The sequence below is a fragment of the Bombina bombina genome, chromosome 3, assembly GCF_027579735.1.
Source record: "Bombina bombina isolate aBomBom1 chromosome 3, aBomBom1.pri, whole genome shotgun sequence".
NCBI classification, from domain to species: domain Eukaryota; kingdom Metazoa; phylum Chordata; class Amphibia; order Anura; family Bombinatoridae; genus Bombina; species Bombina bombina.
In genome coordinates, this window is record NC_069501.1 from 479,897,051 (window position 1) to 479,917,513 (window position 20,463).

At 40.2% G+C, this 20,463-nt stretch overlaps 1 protein-coding gene across 3 annotated transcripts in view; it reads left to right on the plus strand.

The window, feature by feature from the left end:
• The window catches only part of BRPF3 (bromodomain and PHD finger containing 3), a 222,169-nt gene that overhangs the window by 141,942 nt on the left and 59,764 nt on the right, over positions 1-20,463 (plus strand). For all 3 annotated transcript variants that reach the window (XM_053706812.1, XM_053706811.1, XM_053706814.1), the window contains one exon: positions 6,438-6,535. In XM_053706812.1, coding sequence (XP_053562787.1) covers positions 6,438-6,535 — 98 coding nt within the window. The remainder of the gene's footprint in view (positions 1-6,437; positions 6,536-20,463) is intronic.

The following is a 20,463-nucleotide window of genomic DNA, read 5'->3' on the forward strand; positions in this document are numbered from 1 at the left end:
TCTAAGGTGATGTGGAGGCTTGATGTAGCTTTGTTCGGGTGGCTTGTCTTCACTGTTCCCCTTGTGTCTGGAGCTCGTCGTGGCTAGCTGGACAGCTAGCTCAGCATACTTATGCTCTGTGGCTACTCTGTACTGTAGCAAACTGAGGGTTGCTAGTTCGATCACCGGCGAGGTCTACTCAGCCTTTCCTCCTTTAAAGATTGATAAAATGAGCAGCGCCTTGTGTCCCTTAGGGGGATTAGCCGCACTTTTCAAGCTCAATCATGTTAATGATGCTTGGAAGCCTGTTAGCTCTAGTGTCCTTTTATGGCCCTGGCTCTTTGGAGTGTTGAGCTCCTGCAAGGGGTGGTCTCTTCCCTTTGGGTTGGGACTTGCAAGGGCTTCTTACTCTTGTTATCTGGTTTATTCTGGATTTTTCCCTGGGAAGTCTGTTTTTTCATATCAGACTGGGAATTTATGTGCCTGGAAGCTTGTTTAATCCAATCATTTGTGGGGCCCGGGCTTCTTGTCCTGATTTTCCGGTTGTCGAGGGTTTCCTCTGTGTTTTCTGTTTGTAAATCCCGCCGTGGGATGTTACTGGACCTTATGATCCTAGGAATGGCCTGAGGGTTCGAGTTTCCGGGGTACTTGGGCTTCACCCTTGTTCTGGCTGTTCTGTTTTACATCTTGGCCAGATTTATTGAGAGCCTGGGCTCCTTGGGCCTTGTCTTGTGCCAGACTATACGGTTCCCTTGGGACAGCCAACTAACATGACCTGATGGTGGGCTTTCCTGCCTAGCAAACGGAAGGTTTGCGGTTGCTCAGCTGTCTCTTTTGCGCCTGTTATGTGATAGCACAATGGTGTTTTAAGGGGTTCTTCCATGTTCGTCAGTGACGTGGCCTTGTGTCCTCTCGGTTTTTCCTACAACTTCCTATGTTATGGGCAGGTGTTTATCGACGCTATCCTCTTCAGGGGGCTCGTTGTCCTCCATATGGAGGTGTGGTTCCCTTTTAGGGGCTTCTCCTGTGTTCGAGAGGTTGGGACAGATGTTTATCTGGTTCGGGGATTGGTCTGCTCTTTGAGTTGTTCCTTTCCATCTGGGGTGCTGCTGGCTCCGCATTTAGACTTAGTCGGGTGGCCTTGCTAGTTCTCCTTGGGTCTAACGCCTGCTCGTTTGTCTTTAGTTCGTTTGTCTTTAGGTTGAGGTGGCTGTGTTCATTCTTCCGCCCTTTTGGGGGTTGGTCTTGGGGTTCCTTTCGGTTCCCTTGCTTCAGATCTACCGTTGCTTTAGCTGGTCCGGCTGGGTGTAGGATCTGAGATCTGTTGTTCATCTTCAGGTCTTGGGGGTGACAGTGGGCCTTCCTTTTTTAGAAGTTCTGTGTCTCTCCCCCTTTCAGATCTGTGAGTAGGTTTGGCGGCCTAGATTGCCTGGAGAGTGTCCTCTTCTTGGAGGTTGGGCAATCTCTGTCTGGGGCCGCTGCTTCCTTATGGATAGCGTTTTCTCTGCGTCTTCCTACGGATGGCAGCGTGTTACTGGATTCAGATAATTATTTCTGAGTTTGCTGCTTGTAATTTCTGTTTGCTCAGTCTCTGAGTTCTGATGTTTTGAGGACTTTGTCTTCAGCTGTCTTTTTCGGTGCTGTTGCACGATGTTTGAGATATGTTTCTTCTCCTTGCTGATGCCCGGCAGCTCTTTGCAGGTTGGGTGTCGTCTCCCCTTGTTCTTAGGATTCATTTGGGTGTCTGTGGACTTGTCCTTCCTTTGAGTTTTTTTTTTTCCTTTATGGATTTTGCTGTACCTTGTGGGTATCCCTTGGCTTACACTTTTACTCTCCCTTTTGGGGATTTTGGTACTGTACTAGAAGGGGACCGACTGCTGGGCGACGGTTCTCCTGGAGGAGTGTTGGCTCAGTGAGTCTGCTTGCGGTCTCTAGTTAGGCTTTCGGACTATCTGTGGGTCAGTGTCTTTGGGGTCTTTTCCTTCTAGTTCTTTTGCCCAGCTCCGACGAAGCGGGGTTTGGTTGGGTTGTGTTTTTTTCAGGCCTGGTGCCCTCAGAATGGGCCGCCTATTGTACCCTCCCATCTTTGCATTCAGTGTCCTCTATAGCTTGGGTATTGTTTTCCTAAAAGTAATGAATGCAGCTGTGGGCTCTTTCCATTTATGAAGAAAAACTTAAATTATTCTTACCTGATAATTTTCTTTTCTTCAGATGGAAAGAGTCCACAGCTCCCCACTAATATTTTTTATGTGGGTGTCTTATTTTTTTATTCTTCTGGCACCTTTTCACCCTGGTATTTCTTCTACTGTTCCTTGTTCTTCAGCAGAATGACTGGGGGATGAGGGAAGTGGGAGGAGTATTTAAGCCTTTGGCTGGGGTGTCTTTGCCTCCTCCTGGTGGCCAGGTTCTTATTTCCCAAAAGTAATGAATGCAGCTGTGGACTCTTTCCATCTGAAGCATAATTTTAGTTTTTTTTTTACTAGGGCTCTGTCTGCGTTCAGGCTGGTGAGTCAATCTGATGCTCCCTCTTGGAGCTTAGATCTTTTTTTTTAGGAGGGTGTTCTTTGAGTTTTATCTTCAATGATCTACTCCGTCTGTAGATTGCTTCTACGTGCAATAGTCTCTGTGTGTGTTGCACCTTGCAATACGTACTCCTTATTGGGGTTTCCTTTATAATAAGGCTGTTCTTCGAACCTATTTAGTTTTTTTTTCCTATGGTTGTGTCTATTTGTGATTTTAATCGAGTGATTGTGTTTTTTTTCATATGTCCTATTCCTTCTCTAGAGGGAAAAGTTTTTCTCTTTTTATGGAATTGTGCCTTGATGCCTTTTTCAGGCTACATAAGAATAGATGGATTTCTCTGTTGAATAATTGTATCTGGGAAGTGCAAGGGGCAGTGTCTTCCGCTTGACATAGAAGACAGTGGAACACAAGCCTCCTCAGAGGTTTACGGCTCAGTTCGAGAGCTGTGACATCATCTTGGGTCTCTGGCATGAGATCGTTATGAATCTGATTGTTGGGCGGCTACTTGATCCTCCTTACATTCTTTTTCCAAAGAGTTTTTTCCCCTTTTTTTCCTTCTGTTAAAGCAGCCTTCTGGAGAATGGGTTTTTGCAGGCTGTGGTGTTCCGAGATGCGTGCTGCCTTTCTTTTTGCCCCCTGTTGTTTTTTACTGACCTTAAAAAAAAAAAACACCCAAAAAAATTAAAATAAAAAAGCCTAAACTTAAGCCCCAAATAGGTACTCGCTGTTCCTGTAGTCCGGCGGAGAAGGTCTTCTTTCAGACGGCTCCATCATCCTCTATCTTCATCCAGAGCGAAGGCGACGCGGAGCGGAGGTGCGGAGCTGTCTTCCCGATGCCTGGATCCTCAGCGGTGGTCCTTGGCGACGGCGGTCCTCATCGGTGTGGAGGCTCCTCTTCATCCGATGTCAATCGTACACTAAAGATTAAATGCAAGGTACCGCAATCAATTTGGGGTACCTTGCATTCCTATTGGCTGAAATTTTTAAATCAGCCAATAGGATGAGAGCTACTGAAATCTTATTGATTTGAACAGCCAATAGGATTTTAGTAGCTCTAATCCTATTGACTGATATAAACATTTCAGCCAATAGGAATGCAAGGTACCCTAAATTGATTGCAGTACCTTGCATTTAATCTTTAGTGTACGACGGACATCGGATGAAGAGGAGCCTCCATGCCGGCGCTGAGGATCCATGCGTCGGGGAAGACAGCTCCGCATCTCCGCTCCCGGTGAGGAACCCCACTGAGGATCCACAGCTCCGCACCTTCGCTCCACGCCGCCTTTGCTCCGGATGAAGATAGAAGATGATGGAGCCGCCTGGAAGATGACCTTCTCCGACGGACTTCAGGAACGGTGAGTACCTATTTAGGGCTTAGTGTTAGGATTTTATTTTTAAGTTTAGGGATTTTATGAGTTGGAAAAGAGCTGAATGCCCTTTTAAGGGCAATGCCCATATAAATGACCCTTTAGAGGCAATGGGTAATTTAGGTTTTTTTAGTGTTATTTTTTTTTGGGGGGGGGGTTTGGTGGGTGAGGTTTTTTTTACTTTTAGGAGTGATTGGTAATTTGTTTAGGTAAAAGCTGTTTAACTTAGGGCAATATCCTACAACAGCCCTTTTAGTTTAGTTTAGTATTAGATTAGGGGGTGTTTTTATTTTGGGTGGATTTTTTATTTTTATAGGGGTATTAGTTTAGGTTAAAACATTTTATTTTGGATAACTTAGTTTATTTTTTTCTGTAATTTTATATTTGTAATCTTAGCTTTGGGGGTTGTAGTTTTTTTTTTTTTTTTTAAATAGACTGCCCTCTGGAAAGGCTTATCGCTATATATATATATATATATATATATATATATATATATATATATATATATATATATATATATATATATATAATTTACAGTTGTGCTCATAAGTTTACATACCCTGGCAAAATTTGTGATTTCTCTGCCATTTTTCAGAGAATATGAATGATAGCCATTTATTATCAATCAACTGTGTTTACTCTTTTTCAATCATAATGACAACAGAAACTACCCAAATTACCCTGATCAAATGTTTACATACCCCAGTTCTTAATACCGTGTATTGCCCCCTTTAACATCAATGTAAGCTTGAAGTCTTTTGTGGTATTTGTGGATGAGGCTCTTCTCAGATGGTAAAGCTGCCCATTCTTCCTGGCAAAAAGCAGGAAGAATGCAAATTTTCCTCCAGAATTTTTTGAGAACATACTGCATTCATCTTGCCATCAATTCTGACCAAATTTCCTGTGTGTTTGTAGCTCACACATCCCCTAATAATCAGCGATCCACCTCCGTGTTTCACAGTAGGAATGGTGTACCTTTCATCATAGGCCTTGATGACTCCTCTCCAAACGTAGCGTTTATGGTTGTGGCCAAAAAGCTCAATTTTGGTCTCATCACTCCAAATGACTTTGTGCCAGGAGGTTTGAGGCTCGTCTCTGTGCTGTTTGGCGTATTGTAAGCGGGATACTTTGTGGCATTTGCGTAGTAATGGCTTTCTTCTGGCGACTCGACCATGCAGCCCATCTTTCTTCAAGTGCCTCCTTATTGTGCATTTTGAAACAGCCACACCACATGTTTTCAGAGAGTCCTGTATTTCACCTGAAGTTATTTGTGGGTTTTTCTTTGCATCCCGAACAATTTTCTGGCATATGTGGCAGAAATTTTAGTTGGTCTACCTGACCGTGGTTTGGTTTCAACAGAACCCCTAATTTTCCACTTCTTGATTAGAGTTTGAACACTGCTGATTGGCATTCTCAATTCCTTGGATATCTTTTTATATCCCTTTCCTGTTTCATACAGTTCAACTACCTTTTCCCGCAGATCCTTTGACAATTCTTTTGCTTTCCCCATGACTCAGAATCCAGAAACGTCAGTTCAGCACTGGATGAAAGATGTGTGTGCAAAATAATAGTTTTTGTAAACAATTTTGTGTGGATGCCCCACACAGCCTTTTTTTGGATAGTCTGTTATTGCCTGTTTTATATATGTCCCTAATTTTTCCCAGAATGAGTGAGATAAGGTAAAAAAAAAGTTAAAACATGGTGGCGCCCATTACTTTACAGAAACTTAGTAAAATTTAGAAAATCATCAATTTTCAGAGTTAAATTACAGAAAAAGGAGACAAAATCAACAATGAAAGTAAATTGAAAAGTTTTAACTACATATAATGAGACATTTTAGATTACAATCTCATATTTTTTAATATCCCTTTAATTAAAGCAGTCTTTAAAGAGAAAGAAGCTATAGAAGCACTGCCAAACTGTGGATCAACGATGATTACTAACATGATTCCTGTTCAGTGGCCTGAGCAGTATGCTTTGGAGGAGACAAAATGGGAATGTTTGTATTCCTTGTATTTGTACTGCATTTTCAGAGATAGTGGAATGCCTTTTGTTGGTGGTACATAGATCAGGGATAATTTAACAAAATACTGTGATGTTTCTTCCCTTTAAAATGTTCCCAATTATCTAGTTTACTTGCTGGAGTGAATTAAATTATTTACAAATAGCTGCTTTACCTTATATTTTTTATTGGAAAAACTGATTTTGCTTGTTGAAACTGCCTATTTCAGTACAGCAGTGATGGTTCTAAAAAGAAAAATGTAAAATTAGAAGGTGCAGAAGAAATCATACTCTCAATGGAGCATGGTTGGGAGAGATGTACTAAAATATTTTTTTCACTTGTTCTAGCTATGTTTTGGTCTTTGTGTATACAGTGAGAGAATAAGATAAGGATGACATTTTGTGTGTGTATATAGGTAGTATAATGAGGTCTGCTGTCCCTGCAGGCTCATCACATTTTATTAGGTTGTGGTTTCAATGAGTAAATTCCCCATATATTTAATTCTTTGCAGCAGTCATTTGAAACACATTAATATTATAGATCCCAGTTTTGTTTTGTTTTTTCAGAAATCTGACACCCCCGAAACGCAGCCTTGGGAAGCCAGCACTCTCGCGTGTTCCATTTCTAGATGCAATAAATGGGGATTCAGATTACACATGTCAAGGTAAGGAGTGCTTATTGATAGCCTCTTTTTCTGCCCCTCTTTCCTTCATTCATATTAGTAACAATCTAACTTAATTCTCATTTTATTTTTATTTTTTCTATTCTTTTATTAATTTTTGTTTGTTTTATATATTTTGTGCTCTTTGTGTCTATCTTACTCTTTTTATTTTCAATGCTTTTAGATGTGTAGCCATTGATTTTCTCTGTGTTGTTTTTCTCACATTCTATTTTTTTTAATTTTATTTTTATTGAAGTTAATGTAATAAGTTCACAAATCATACAATATGAACATAGAGAATACAGCAAAAAATCATATGAAGTAACTGCAAACGTGATATTTAAAGGGATGGTCTACACCTTAGTCATCTTAACCCCTTAAGGACTCGGGCATTTCAGACTAAAACATCCTCAAAACAGAGCATTTTTAGCATTTTTGCTATGACTTCATTTGCCTCGCTTTTATTTACCTATCAAAAATATTTTTTAGTAGACAAATCAAGGTATTGATCTAGGCCCATTTTGGTATATTTCTTGTCACCGTTTTGCTGCAAAATGTCATATAATTTTTTTTTTAACTATTTCATAAACTTTAGGTTTTTTACTGAAATTATTTACATACTGCTTGTGCAATCATGGCACTCATGGGGCATGCAGAAATAGCACAATCTCTCCACTGTTAGTGAGAACGCGGCAGAAAGAGGCCGCGGACGGTTTTGCTTTTTTTTTTTTTTTTTTTTTTTTTAAAAAAAAAACAGGATTCAAATCGGCTTTCTCTCAAGAATCAGGTTTTTCCAAGTCTATCTGGAAACCTAATCTACAAAAAGTAGATTAAAATTTAACACTTTATTGAGAAAATAAATAACAGAAACATACCAATAATCTGAAATTGGGTTTTGGGTAAGGGTATATCACAACCAATCCTCATCGTCGTATGTTACCCAACACTAATTTAAAAACAAAAATAGGGCCTAGTAGCTGGAGGGTGTGTGTAGGTGATAAATCGTGCTTACAGGGGAATATAGGGTTAAAGCAAATATTTAAGCATTCAAAACAGGCACTCCAATGCGCTTAAAGGCGTCCTCCTGTCTGCAAGCTTCGTGGGGGTTACCCAGCCAGCCGATTTCTGACTAATGTCCCTATAGCTATTTCCACAGCACTTCACGCAGGGCCTAAAAAGTCTCTGCTTTATCATTCATATGTATCATATTCATGTATATATTTAAATCAACTTTGATAATGGCTTATACAATGTTGAAATCTAGTAGCGGGGCTAAGAGGGTAGCGTGTGTCTCATATGTTTTGGTGAGCACACGGTGGCTACTAAGTTTAGAGGACTGAAAACAAAACCATTACTATTATTTTAGTTTTCAGTCCCACTCTTTTTTCAGTTTTCAGTCCAAGATGGGGGGGTGATCAATCAGGACCATTCTGGATTGTCTGATTTTACACAAGCTTTAGAGAATTCTCTCTTTTAAAATGGAGCTTATCAGACCCTCTCTAGGGTCAATCATGAAAACCAAAGTCTGCAAGGATACCTGCCTGTATTTTCTATTCTCCAGTAACTTTGTTGGTTCCTTTTGTTTTGATTCTAGACAGACCTTATTAGTTTCTATTTTTTTTTTTGTTCTTGGCTTTAAGGTTCTGGATGCTATTCTGTCTGTTGTCAAAGTTGTGGAAAGCTGTGACTTCCTATTTGGATAAAATTTTGGTTTAAATCCACTCTTTTCATATTCTGACTATCTATACAGAAAAGCTACTTTTTTTTCCCTTTGCAGTCACGGTTGGAAATTCAAAGTTGCAAAGAGTCCCACTTCCAAGGGTTTTCATTTCAAGGAGTGATCATAGACTTGTTTTTTTTCAATCAACACAAGCTTATTGCAATCTGCTTGCCAGTCTTTGCAGTTCCTGTCTCAGGTGGCTGTGGCTCAGTGCATGGAGATAGTGGGTCTGATGATGACAGCACCATACACCATTCCATTGCAAAGTTTAATTTGCATCCAATTCAGCTACTCATGCTAAAGCTGGGAATGGAGACCACTCCAACCTGTACCAGTTTATCAGCTGGTTTCTTTAATCAGAAAATCTATTTTCTTTCTGAAGATATGGAGAGACCACAACGTCAATCAATTACTAGTGGGAATATCACTCCTGACCAGCAGGAGGAGCCAAAGAGCACCACAGCAAAGCTGTTAAGTGTCACTCCCCTACCCATAATCCCCAGTCATTATCTTTGCCTCTGTCAATGGAGGAGTGGAAGTTTGGTGTCTGAAGAAATTAATTTCTTTTTTGGGTGCTTTTCCCTGCAAGCAAGGATTTGGGTTTAGCTGAGTCCATGTCAATCTCTTCAGTAGAGTAGTGGTGGCTTTTAAGCAGTTAGGAATTTGTGAGGCGGTCCTTACTTTGTTTCCTAACATATTGCTGCCCTATTTATAGAAAGCCAGAATTGGCTACTCTGTTCTTTCTTTTTCTACAGGTCTCTGTAATGAGTATGTGTCTTTCACACCTTTTGAGCTGTCTTCCTGTCGGACAGCTAGATTGCAGGCAAGTGTTTTTTGTCTTCTAGGAATTGTAGACTTTCGTGGCGTCTTCCCCCTCAGCACGGCTCGATGAAGGAGTCATTTGTGGGCTGTATCTGACTACTTCTAAGCCTCCGGAGGATGGTAGGATAATCAGTATATGCTGAGATGTAGAGATCCTGAGTGTAGTTTTTTTCAGACAATTATTTTTGTGTAACCGCTCTCTGAGTTTGAAGTTTGGTCTTAAAGTGACAGTACTATAAAAAAAATTTTTTTTATTTTTTCCTTTACTTTTTGGGCCAAAATTATTTTGTGTAGCTATGGACATGGAACAAGAAGGTTCCTTTGATAGATGTTTATTATGTCTTTATGCCAAAATAGTTTTTGCCTATGCAGTTTTGTTTTACATGTTTAGCTAGGACATTAGAGGGTAAAGACAAACTTCTGCCCTCTGTGCCTTATGTCTCTCAGGATGATGCTGTTCAGGCATTGCCAGGAGCTTTCTCCTCAAACGTCCCAAGCCTCAATGGCGTCAAATACAGTGCCCAGCAGTTCCTCTCAGCCTCCTGGAGGAATCTTTTTGCCTGCAGATGTTGCTGCACATGTATCTTCTGCGGTATCTGCTTTTCCTTTGTTGGGGAAACGCAAGAGGAAATCTAAACATTTTTCAGATTGTAAGGTGTCTGTCCCATCTGCTGCTACGCAGGTTGTCCTCCCTCATATCTCTGAGGAGGAGATTACCTCGGTAGCTTCTGAGGGCGATATCTCAGTTTCCGACAGTATAATTACTTTATCTGATGCTGAAGAAGTAAACTTCAGGTTTAAGCTTGAACACTTTCGTGTACTGTTAATGGAGGTATTGGCGACTTTGGACGACTCAGACTCACCTGTTGCGGTCAACCATAAAAAATCTAGTAAGCTTAACAAATACTATGATGTTCCTTCCTCTGTGGAACTGTTTCCTGTTCCAGACCGTGTGACGGAGATTATTTCACAGGAATGGGAGAAGCCAGGGATACCTTTCTCCCCGTCTCCCGTCTTTAAAAATATGTTTCCTGTTGCTGACTCCATTAAAGATTCATGGTGCACGGTGCCTAAAGTAGAAGGAGCTATTTCTACTCTGGCTAAGGGAACTATGATCCCTATAGAGGATAGCTGCTCCTTTAAAGGGATGCTGAACCCAAATTTTTTCTTTCATGATTCAGATAGAGCATGACATTTTAAGCAACTTTCTAATTTACTCCTATTATCACTTTTTTTTGTTCTCTTGCTATCTTTATTTTAAAAGCAGGAATGTAAATCTTAGCAGCCAGCCCATTTTAGGTTCAGCACCCTGGATAGCACTTGCTTATTGGAGGCTTACATTTACCCACCAATAAGTAAGCATAACCTAGGTTCTCAACCAAAAATGGGCCGGCTCCTATGCATCACAATCCTGCTTTTTAAATAAAGATAGCAAGAGAACGAAGAAAATCTCTCTCTCTTTCTCTCTTTCTCTCTCCTTAAGCAAACAGAGTACATCACAGACATTGCTTAGTATATTAGTTGTAAGGAAGTACATCAAACAAAACGTATGACAAGGAGGATTTGCAGTAATCTGTACCTTGAAGCTGGAAACTCCAGCAGCATGTGAAAGTTGCAACAAACTGCTGAGAGAGAGAGCGGATCCAAAATGAGGCTGTAATGATGATCTGTTTCCAATACACTGAATCAGCTGGCAAGGAAATCCCAGTACACACACTAAAGGGTTCAAAGGTTGTGAAACTCTGAATGTAACAAAAACAAGATTACTGAAGTTTAAATTCTAGGGACAGTATGCTCAGGCAGAAATAATCTTGACACAGAGGTTGGCTAGAAACAATCTGAATGTAACACAGAAAAATTTCCAAACAAATTGTGCAGGAAGTCCAACCTCTATTTAAAGGGACAGTCTACTATAGAATTGTTTTTGTTTCAAAAGATAGATAATCCCTTTATTACCCATTCCCCAGTTTTGCATAACCAACACAGTTATATTAATATACTTTTTACCTCTGTGATTACCTTGTATCTAAAAACCTTCTTCCAGCCCCCTGATCACATGACTGTGACGGTTTATTATCTATTGTCTTGCATTTAGCATTGTGTTGTGCTAGATCTTAAATAACTCCCTGTGCCTGAACACAGTGTTGTCTATATGGCCCACGTGTACTTTCTGTCTCTTTGTGTTGAAAAGAGATTTAAAAAGCATGTGATAAGAGGCAGCCCTCAAAGGCTTAGAAATTAGCATATGAGCCTACCTATGTTTAGTTTAAACTAAGAATACCAAGAGAAAAAAGCAAATTTGATGATAACAGTAAATCGGAAAGTTGATTAAAATTAAAAGTCCTATCTGAATAATGAAAGTTTAGTTTATACTAGACTGTCCCTTTAAAGAAACTGAACATGACAGCTAGGCTGGGTAGCAGTCTGGGACTCGTTAAAGGCGCAGGGACTATGGACTCGGGAGGAGTCTGCTCTCCCCATAAATATCTTGGAGTTGAGAACGATTTACAATGCTCTGATGGCTTGGCCTCAGTTGGCCTTAGCCCGGTTTATTAGCTTCCAATCGGACAATATCACCTCAGTGGCTTAGATCAATCATCAAGGAGAAACTCAGAGTTCCTTAGCCATGAAGGAGGTGGCTCAGATTATCCTGTGGGCGGAAGCTCATAATTGTTGTCTATCTGCCATACACAGTCCATCAGTGGACAACTGGGAGGCAGATTTCTTGAGCAGACAGACATTTCATCCCGGGGAGTGGGCTCTCCTTCCGGAGGTGTTCTGTAGGTTAACCCTCAAGTGAGGGGTGCCAGGGTTGTATCTGATGGCATCTCGGCAGAACGCTAAGCTTCAAGGTACTACTCAAGATCAAGAGATCCTCAGGCTGCTCTGATAGATGCTCTGGCTGTTACTTGGGATTTCGGTCTAGCATACCAGTTTCCTCCGTTTGCGCTCCTTCCACAAGTCATTGCTTGTATTAAACAGGAGAGAGCATCGGTAATTCTAATAGCTCCTGCATGGCCTCGCAGGATCTGGGATGCAGACCTAGTGAAGATGTCATCTCTGCCACCTTGGAGGTTGCCTCTGAGGAAGGACCTTCTAACTCAGGGTCAATTCCTTCATACAAATCTCATTTCTCTGAAGCTGACTGCTTGGAGATTAAACGCTTAGTTCTGACTAAGCGTGGATTTTCTGGGTCGGTCATTGAGACCATGATCCAGGCTCGCAAGCCTGTTACTCGAAAAATTTACCATAAGGTATGGTGTAAATACCTTTATTGGTGTGAATCAAAGGGCTACTCTTGGAGTAGGGTCAGGATTCCTAGAATTTTGTCTTTTCTTCAGGAAGGTCTGGAGAAAGGGTTGTCAGTCAGTTCTCTGAAAGGTCAGATTTCTGCATTATCTATTTTGTTAAAGTTTTGCAGTAGGCTCCATTTGAGCCAATGCATTCCATAGATATTAAGTAGCTATCTTGGAAGGTTTTGTTTCTTATTGCTATCTCTTCTGCTTGGAGAGTTTTGGAACTCTCGGCTTTGCAGTGATTCCCCCTACCTTATCTTTCATGCGGATAAGGCAGTTCTTCGTACTAAATTGGGGTTTCTCCCTAAAGTGGTTTCGGATAGAAATATTAATCCGGAAATTGTTGTTCCTTCTCTCTGTCCTAATCCTTCTTCTCATAAGGAATGTCTGTTGCATAACCTGGATGTTGTGCGTGCTCTTAAATTCTACCTACAGGCGACTAAGGATTTTTGCCAGTCTTCTGCCTTGTTTGTTTCTCAGGAAAGCGTAAAGGTCAGATGGCTACTGCTACTTCTCTTTCCCTCTGGTTGAAAAGTATAATTCGTTTTGCTTATGAGACTGCTGGTCAGCAGCCTCCTGAGAGAATTACAGCTCATTCCATGAGGTCTGTCTCCTCCTCTTGGGTTTTCAAAAATGAAGCTTCTGTGGAACAGATTTACAAGACTGCAACTTGATCCTCTCTGCATACTTTTTCCAAATTTGATATTTTTGCCTCGGCTGAGGCCTCTTTTAGGAGAAAGGTTCTTCAAGCGCTGGGGACTTCTGTTTAGATCTGCCTGTTTTGTTCTCCCTCCCTATTTATTTTGTGCCCTCTAGCTTGGGTATTGGTTCCCTCTAGTAATTGAATGATGTTGTGGACTCTTCATATCTTAGGAAAGAAAACAAAATGTATGCTTACCTGATAAATTTATTTACGGCTATGGAGAGTCCACGACCCCACCCTTAATTAAGACAGTTATTTTTTACTAAACCTCAGGCACCTCTACACCTTTGTGTTATTCCTTTTTCCATTTCCCTTCGGTTGAATGAATGGGGATTATGGGTAGGGGAGTGACACTTAACAGCTTTGCTGTGGTGCTCTTTGCCTCCTCCTGCTGGCCAGGAGTGATATTCCCACTAGTAATTTACTGACGTTGTGGACTCTCCATATCCGGAAAGAAAGATATTTATCAGGTAAGCATACATTTTGTTTTTGGTGGATATTCTCTATTTTAGTCTCTTGGGGAATAGTCTTTTGGATCGGGGCAGTCTGGGGATCACAATGATCTCAGGAAGTTGGTCTCCTCTCTATGCGAGGTTACCAACAAATGTATCTTAGACCTCTGTGTGATCTTCAGAGATCTTCAGGCGTGTCTTATCCATTGGACTGTTACTTTCCTTTGTGTTAGTCTGTCATTCGTCTGTGATGCTATTTTTGATATCATCAAGATTAATGTTAAATATATCTCTTTGGCTATTTTAGCTAGAAGAGCTTTATGGCTCAAATCATGGAATGCTGACATGTTATCTAAATCTAGGTTACCATCTCTTATCATTCCAGGGTAATAATTTGTTTGGTTTTATTATTTCCACTATTACTGGGTGGAAGGGAGATTTTTGCCTCAAGATAAAAAGTCTAAAGGCAAATCTAAAGCTTCTAATCGGTTTTGTTCCTTTCGTCAGAATAGAGAACAGAAAACCACTCCTTCCCCTTGAGTTGGAATAAATCCAAGCCTTAGAAGAAACCAAAGCCATCCCCCAAGACTACATGAAGGTGCGGCCTTCAATCCAATGTTCTAATCTAAAATCTTTGAGAGATTGTCTCAATCTCAATGTAGTCCAGACTTTAATGTGTTATCTTTATGCTCCTGAGTCGTTCATCAGTTCATCCAGTTTTTTTGCTTTGTCTGAGGTAAGAGTCACAGTCAGCCAGTAGTTTCTGTATTATAGCTTCATGGTTGTAGTCTCTTAATTCTCAGAGCCTGCTTTGAGGTGGGACGGTTGCCGCATTTGCGTAGTACACTTAATTTAACTTGTTCTGTGTCTACTTTTGAGCCTTCAAACATGAGGCTTCAGTAGAGAAATTTGGCAAGGCTGCTACTTGGTTGATTGGTCGTCCTTGCTCAAGTCCATTACATTTTATCATTTTGATGTATTGGCATCAACTGAGGCAGCTTTTGGCAGAAAGTTTTTTTTTTTCAGATTGTGGTTTCTGGTAAATAGGTGCCTGCCTTTTTTTTTTTTTCTTTTTTGGCCCACCCATTTTTTTGTGTACTCCACAGCTTTGGGTATTGGTTCCCAACAGTAAGGAATTTTGTGGTCTCTCACCACCATTAGAAAGAAAATATAATTTATGCATAGCTGATAAATTCCGGCCAATTTTGCTTATGGCAGCAGTTCTAGTTTGCACCTCTTTACCATAATATCCTTCTTACTTCTTCCTCCTATTCTTGGCTATACAAAATACTGGGAGGGAACAGGAATAGGAGGGATATTAAAGCTTTTACTGTAGGATATCTTTGCTTCCTCCTGGTGGCCAGGTGATGAATTCCCAACAGTAAGGAATTTCGTGGACTCTCACCACCAAGAAAGGAATTTAGTAGGTAAGTATAAATCATGTTTTAAGGCATAAAAAAGCTTTCAGTGGGTAACAGTTTCAACTAGCTATTTATTCACACACAAAAAATCACATTCCATAAAAACCTGCAGCTTTCTAACTTTAGAAAAAAAAAATAACATTTGTTCATTAGCATCCTCTGAATTCAGCTGAGACAACCATATACATTTTATTTTTATTTTTTATTTATATTAAGGTCTTTATCTGCTGCTTTTTCTAAAATGATACAATGGGGTAGCTCATTTGGTATAGCAGAACTGCCCAAACTCTTAAAATTGACCCCCAAAACTATATGCCCCCCCCTTCAGTTGCAGCTCCTACTGTCAACGCTGACAGTGGGACCACAACCTTCACCTCTGTGCTGGATGTAGGAACTACATAAATGCAGTACGCTGGGAAAGTACATACGGCAAAAATGTGCGAGGGGTAAAAAAAGCAATGAGGGCAAAATGGATAAAAACAATAGAACAGAGGTGTGAAAATCTTTTAGCATTTTAGGAGTTGATTTCCATTTAAAGTTGTTAGTGGGATTAGAGAAGAGTTGCAAGAATAAATCACCATTAGTGAGTCAGCTGCACAATCACAGTGATGACTTAAAGAAATCACATTTTCCAACACAACAATATTGCAAATGATCGGCTAGATTACGAGTCTTGCGTTAAAGGGACAGTCTACACCAGAATTGTTATTGTTGTAAAAGATAGATAATCCCTTTATTACCCATTCCCCCATTTTGCATAACCAACACAGTTATAATAATACACATTTTACCTGTGTGATTACTATCTAAGCCTCTGCAAACTGCCCCCTTATTTCAGTTCTTTTGGCAGACTTGCAGTTTAGCCAATCAGTGATGGCTCCCAGGTAACTTCACGTGCCATGAGCACATTGTTATCGATATAAAACACATGAACTAACACCCTCTAGTGGTGAAAAACCTGTTAAAATGCATTCTTAAGAGGCGGCCTTCAAGGTCTAAAAAAATTAGCATATGAACCTCCTAGGTTAAGCTTTCAACTAAGAATACCAAGAGAACAAAGCAAAATTGGTGATAAAAGTAAATTGGAAAATTGTGTAAAATGACATGCCCTATCTGAATCATGAAAGTTTATTTTGGACTAGACTGTCCCTTTAAGCTGAAAAAGCAGCATTAACGGGTCCTAACGCTGCTTTTTCACTAACGCTGCTATTATGAGTCTTGCAGGTTTAGGGGCACCGCACACTTCTTTGGCCTTACCGCAAAACGACTTACGTAAACTTCGTAAACCCTTTTTTCTATGGGACTTCCATAGCGCTGGTATTACGAGTCTGTCCTGGGAGGCCAAAAAGTGAGCGGTACACCCTCTACCTCCAAGATCCGTAACGCATTCTAAAGTCAGTAGTTAAGAGTTTTACACTACAACGCGTAGCATAAAACTCATAACTAAAGTGCTAAAAAGTACACTAACACCCATAAACTACCTATTAACCCCTAAACCGAGGCCCTCCCACATTGCAAACGCTATAATAAAATGTTTAACCCCTAATCTGCCGCTCCGGAATTCGCCGCCACAAGAATAAACATATTAACCCCTAAACCGCCGCACACCCGCCTCGCAAACACTAGATAAATATTATTAACCTCTAATCTGCCGCCCCTAACATCGCCGACACCTACATTATACTTATTAACCCCTAATCTGCCGTCCACAACGTTGCCGCCACTATATTAAATGTATTAACCCCTAAATCTAAGTCTAACCCTAACACCCCCTAACTTAAATATAATTTAAATAAATCTAAAGAAAATTACAGGTAGCCCTCAGTTTACGCCGGGGTTAGGTTCCAGAAGGAATGGTTGTAAATCGAAACCGTTGTAAATTGAAACCCAGTTTATACTGTAAGTCAATGGGAAGTGAGTGAGTTAGGTTCCAGGCCCCTCTCAAAATTGACATAAGTAACACCTAATACATTATTTTTAAAGCTTTGAAATGAAGACTTTAAATGCGAAACAGCATTATAAACCTAATAATATAGATTGTATCATCAGCAAACTAAGTTTAATGAACAAAAACATTTGCTAACAGCACCTAATAAAATTATCACACAAACACAGACTGTATCATCATCAAACTAAGTTTAATGAAGAAAAACGTTTTTTTACTTGCATTTTTCTGCAGCTAAGGGAAGTGGCTGCTAGATCTTGTTGCTTTAAAAACAGCTCCATTGCTCAGGTCTGGTTATACACTGATTTCAGCCTGCCTATGTTTAATCACACAACAGACTGTATCATCATCAAACTAAGTTTAATTAAGAAAAACGTTTTTTACTTGCCTTTTTCTGCAAATAGTTCTCTGCATTGAGTCTGCAGCTAAGAGAAGTGGCTGCTAGATCTTGTTCCTTTGAAAGCTGATCCATTGATCATGTCTGGCTTGCTTTTCTTTGCATGTGTTTGCTGCAACACAAGTGGACAGCTCCACCTACTGGCTATTTTAATGTATGCATGTGCTAATGCTTTCAATAGCAGTCAATGCTTTTCAATAGCAAAAAAAAGGGCGTTATTCTGAAACGGCGCAAATTGAACCGTCGTAAACCGAGGGCCACCTGTACTATAATTAACTACATTATTCCTATTTAAAACTAAATACTTACCTATGAAATAAACCCTAAGCTAGCTACAATATAACTAATAGTTACATTGTAGCTATTTTAGGGTTTATTTTTATTTTACAGGCAAGTTTGTATTTATTTTAACTTGGTAGAATAGTTATTAAATAGTTATTAACTATTTAATAACTACCTAGCTAAAATAAATACAAATTGACCTGTAAAATAAAACCTGACCTAGGTTACAATAACACCTAACACTACACTACAATTAAATAAATTAACTAAATTAAAAACAATTAAATAAATTAAATTAGCTAAATCACAAAAAAAACAAACACTAAATTACATAAAATTAAAAAACAAATTGCAGATCTTTAAACTAATTACACCTATTCTAATAGCCCTATCAAAATAAGAAAGCCCCCCAAAATAAAAAAAACCCTAGCCTAAACTATCAATAGAAGAAAGAGAAGACAAAGAGAGGTGCTTGTGTCTACCAATCAAAGCAATGAAACAGGGTACTCACATTTTAGTGGAGCACTCAGACAGTGCTATTAGGCGCAGACTGGGTACTCAACAACTTTAGAGAGATACCTATTGCTTCTCTAAACTATTAAAGGGCCACTAAACCCAAAATCTTTCTTTCATGATTCAGATAGAGAACAGAAATTTAAACAACATTACAATTTACTTCCATTATTTATTTTGCTTCATTTTTTAAATATCCTTAGTCGAAGAAAAAGCAATGCACATAGTGAGCCAATCACACGAGCCTTCTAGGTGCAGCAACCAATCAGCAGCTAGTGAGCATACCTAGATATGCTTTTCATCAAAGAATATCAAGAGAATAAAACAAATTAGATAATATAAGTAAATTAGAAAGATGTTTAAAATTGCATTCTCTTTCTAAATCATAAAAGAAAACGTGGGTGGCATGTCCCTTTAATAGCCCTTAAAAGGGCCTTTTGCAGGGCATTGCCCCAAAGTAATCTGCTCTTTTACCTGTAAAAAAAAATACAAACAACCCCCCCAACAGTAAAACCCACCACCCACACAACCAACCCCCCAAATAAAATACTAACTAAAAAAACCTAAGCTCCCTATTGCCCTGAAAAGGGCATTTGGATGGGCATTGCCCTGAAAAGGGCATTTAGCTCTATTGCAGCCCAAAGCCCTAACCTAAAAAATAAACCCACCTAATACACCCTTAAAAAAACCTAACACTAACCCCCTGAAGATCGACTTACTGTTCTGAAGACCGGACATCCATCCTCAAGGAAGCGGCAGAAGTCTTCATCCAACCGGGCCGAAGTCCTCAACGAAGCCGGGAGAAGTCTTCATCCAAGCCGGGCGAAGTGGTCCTCCAGAGGGGCAGAAGTCTTCATCCATCCGACACGGAGCGGGTTTATCTTCAAGACATCCGACGCGGAGCATCCTCTTCATCCAGAGTTAGGGGGGGTTAGGGTTAGACTTAGGTTTAGGGGTTAATAAATTTAATATAGTGGCGGCGACGTTGGGGGCGGCAGATTAGGGGTTAATAAATATAATGTAGGTGTCGGCGATGTTGGGGGCAGCAGATTAGGGGTTAATAAGTATAATGTAGGTGGCGGCGGTGTCCGGAGCGGCAGATTAGGGGTTAATAAGAATAATGTAGGTGTCGGCGATGTCGGGGGCGTCAGACTAGGGGTTAATAAGTGTAATATTAGGGGTGTTTAGACTCGGGGTTCATGTTAGGGTGTTAGGTGTAAACATAACTTTAGTTTCCCCATAGGAATCAATGGGGCTGCGTTACTGAGCTTTTTTGGCTAGTGTTAGACTTTTTCTCAGCCGGCTCTCCCTGTTGATGTCTATGGGGAAATCGTGCACGAGCACGTACAACCAGCTCACCGCTGACTGAAGCAGCGCTGGTATTGGAGTGCGGTATGGAGCTCAATTTTGCTCTACGCTCACTTCTTGCCTTTTAACGCCTGGTTTGTAAAACCTGTAATACCAGCGCTGCAGGTAAGTGAGCGGTGATAGAAAAATATATATATATGAGTGTATAAAAATATATGTGGATGCAGATTAATGTGTAAAAAAAATGTATAAATGAATCTGCACCCACATATATTTTTATACACTCATATATATATTTTTATATTTTTCTATATTTGTCTATATTATGATACATTGTATATTGTTTTTAAATTAGTAGTATGTATCCTTTAGGAAGTAGTATATACATGCAGTGTAATGATCACAGATGACCACTAGAGGGTGACATTTCCCTAATGTAGGTGCATTTTGGCGCCTTGTGGAGGGTATTTAAATGTTGGTGTGTTGTTTAATAAAGATATAGCATGAGGAAGGGGCTGTGACCCCGAAACGTTGCTTACTGAGTAAATTGCCTTTTCTACTTTTGGAGTGCTGAAGGCCTAGATTTAGAGTTTGGCGGTAGCCGTGAAAACCAGCGTTAGAGGCTCCTAACTCTGGTTTTAGGCTACCGCCGGTATTTGGAGTCAGTCAGGAAAGGGTCTAACGCTCACTTTTCAGCCGCGACTTTTCCATACCGCAGATCCCCTTACGTCAATTGCGTATCCTATCTTTTCAATGGGATCTTTCTAACTCCGGTATTTAGAGTCGTGTCTGAAGGGAGCGTTACAAATCTAACGACAAAGCTCCAGCCGCAGAAAAAAGTCAGTAGTTAAGAGCTTTCTGGACTAACGCCGGTTTATAAAGCTCTTAACTACTGTGCTCTAAAGTACACTAACACCCATAAACTACCTATGTACCCCTAAACCGAGGTCCCCCCACATCGCCGCCACTCGATTAAATTTTTTTAACCCCTAATCTGCCGACCGCCACCTACGTTATCCTTATGTACCCCTAATCTGCTGCCCCTAACACCGCCGACCCCTGTATTACATTT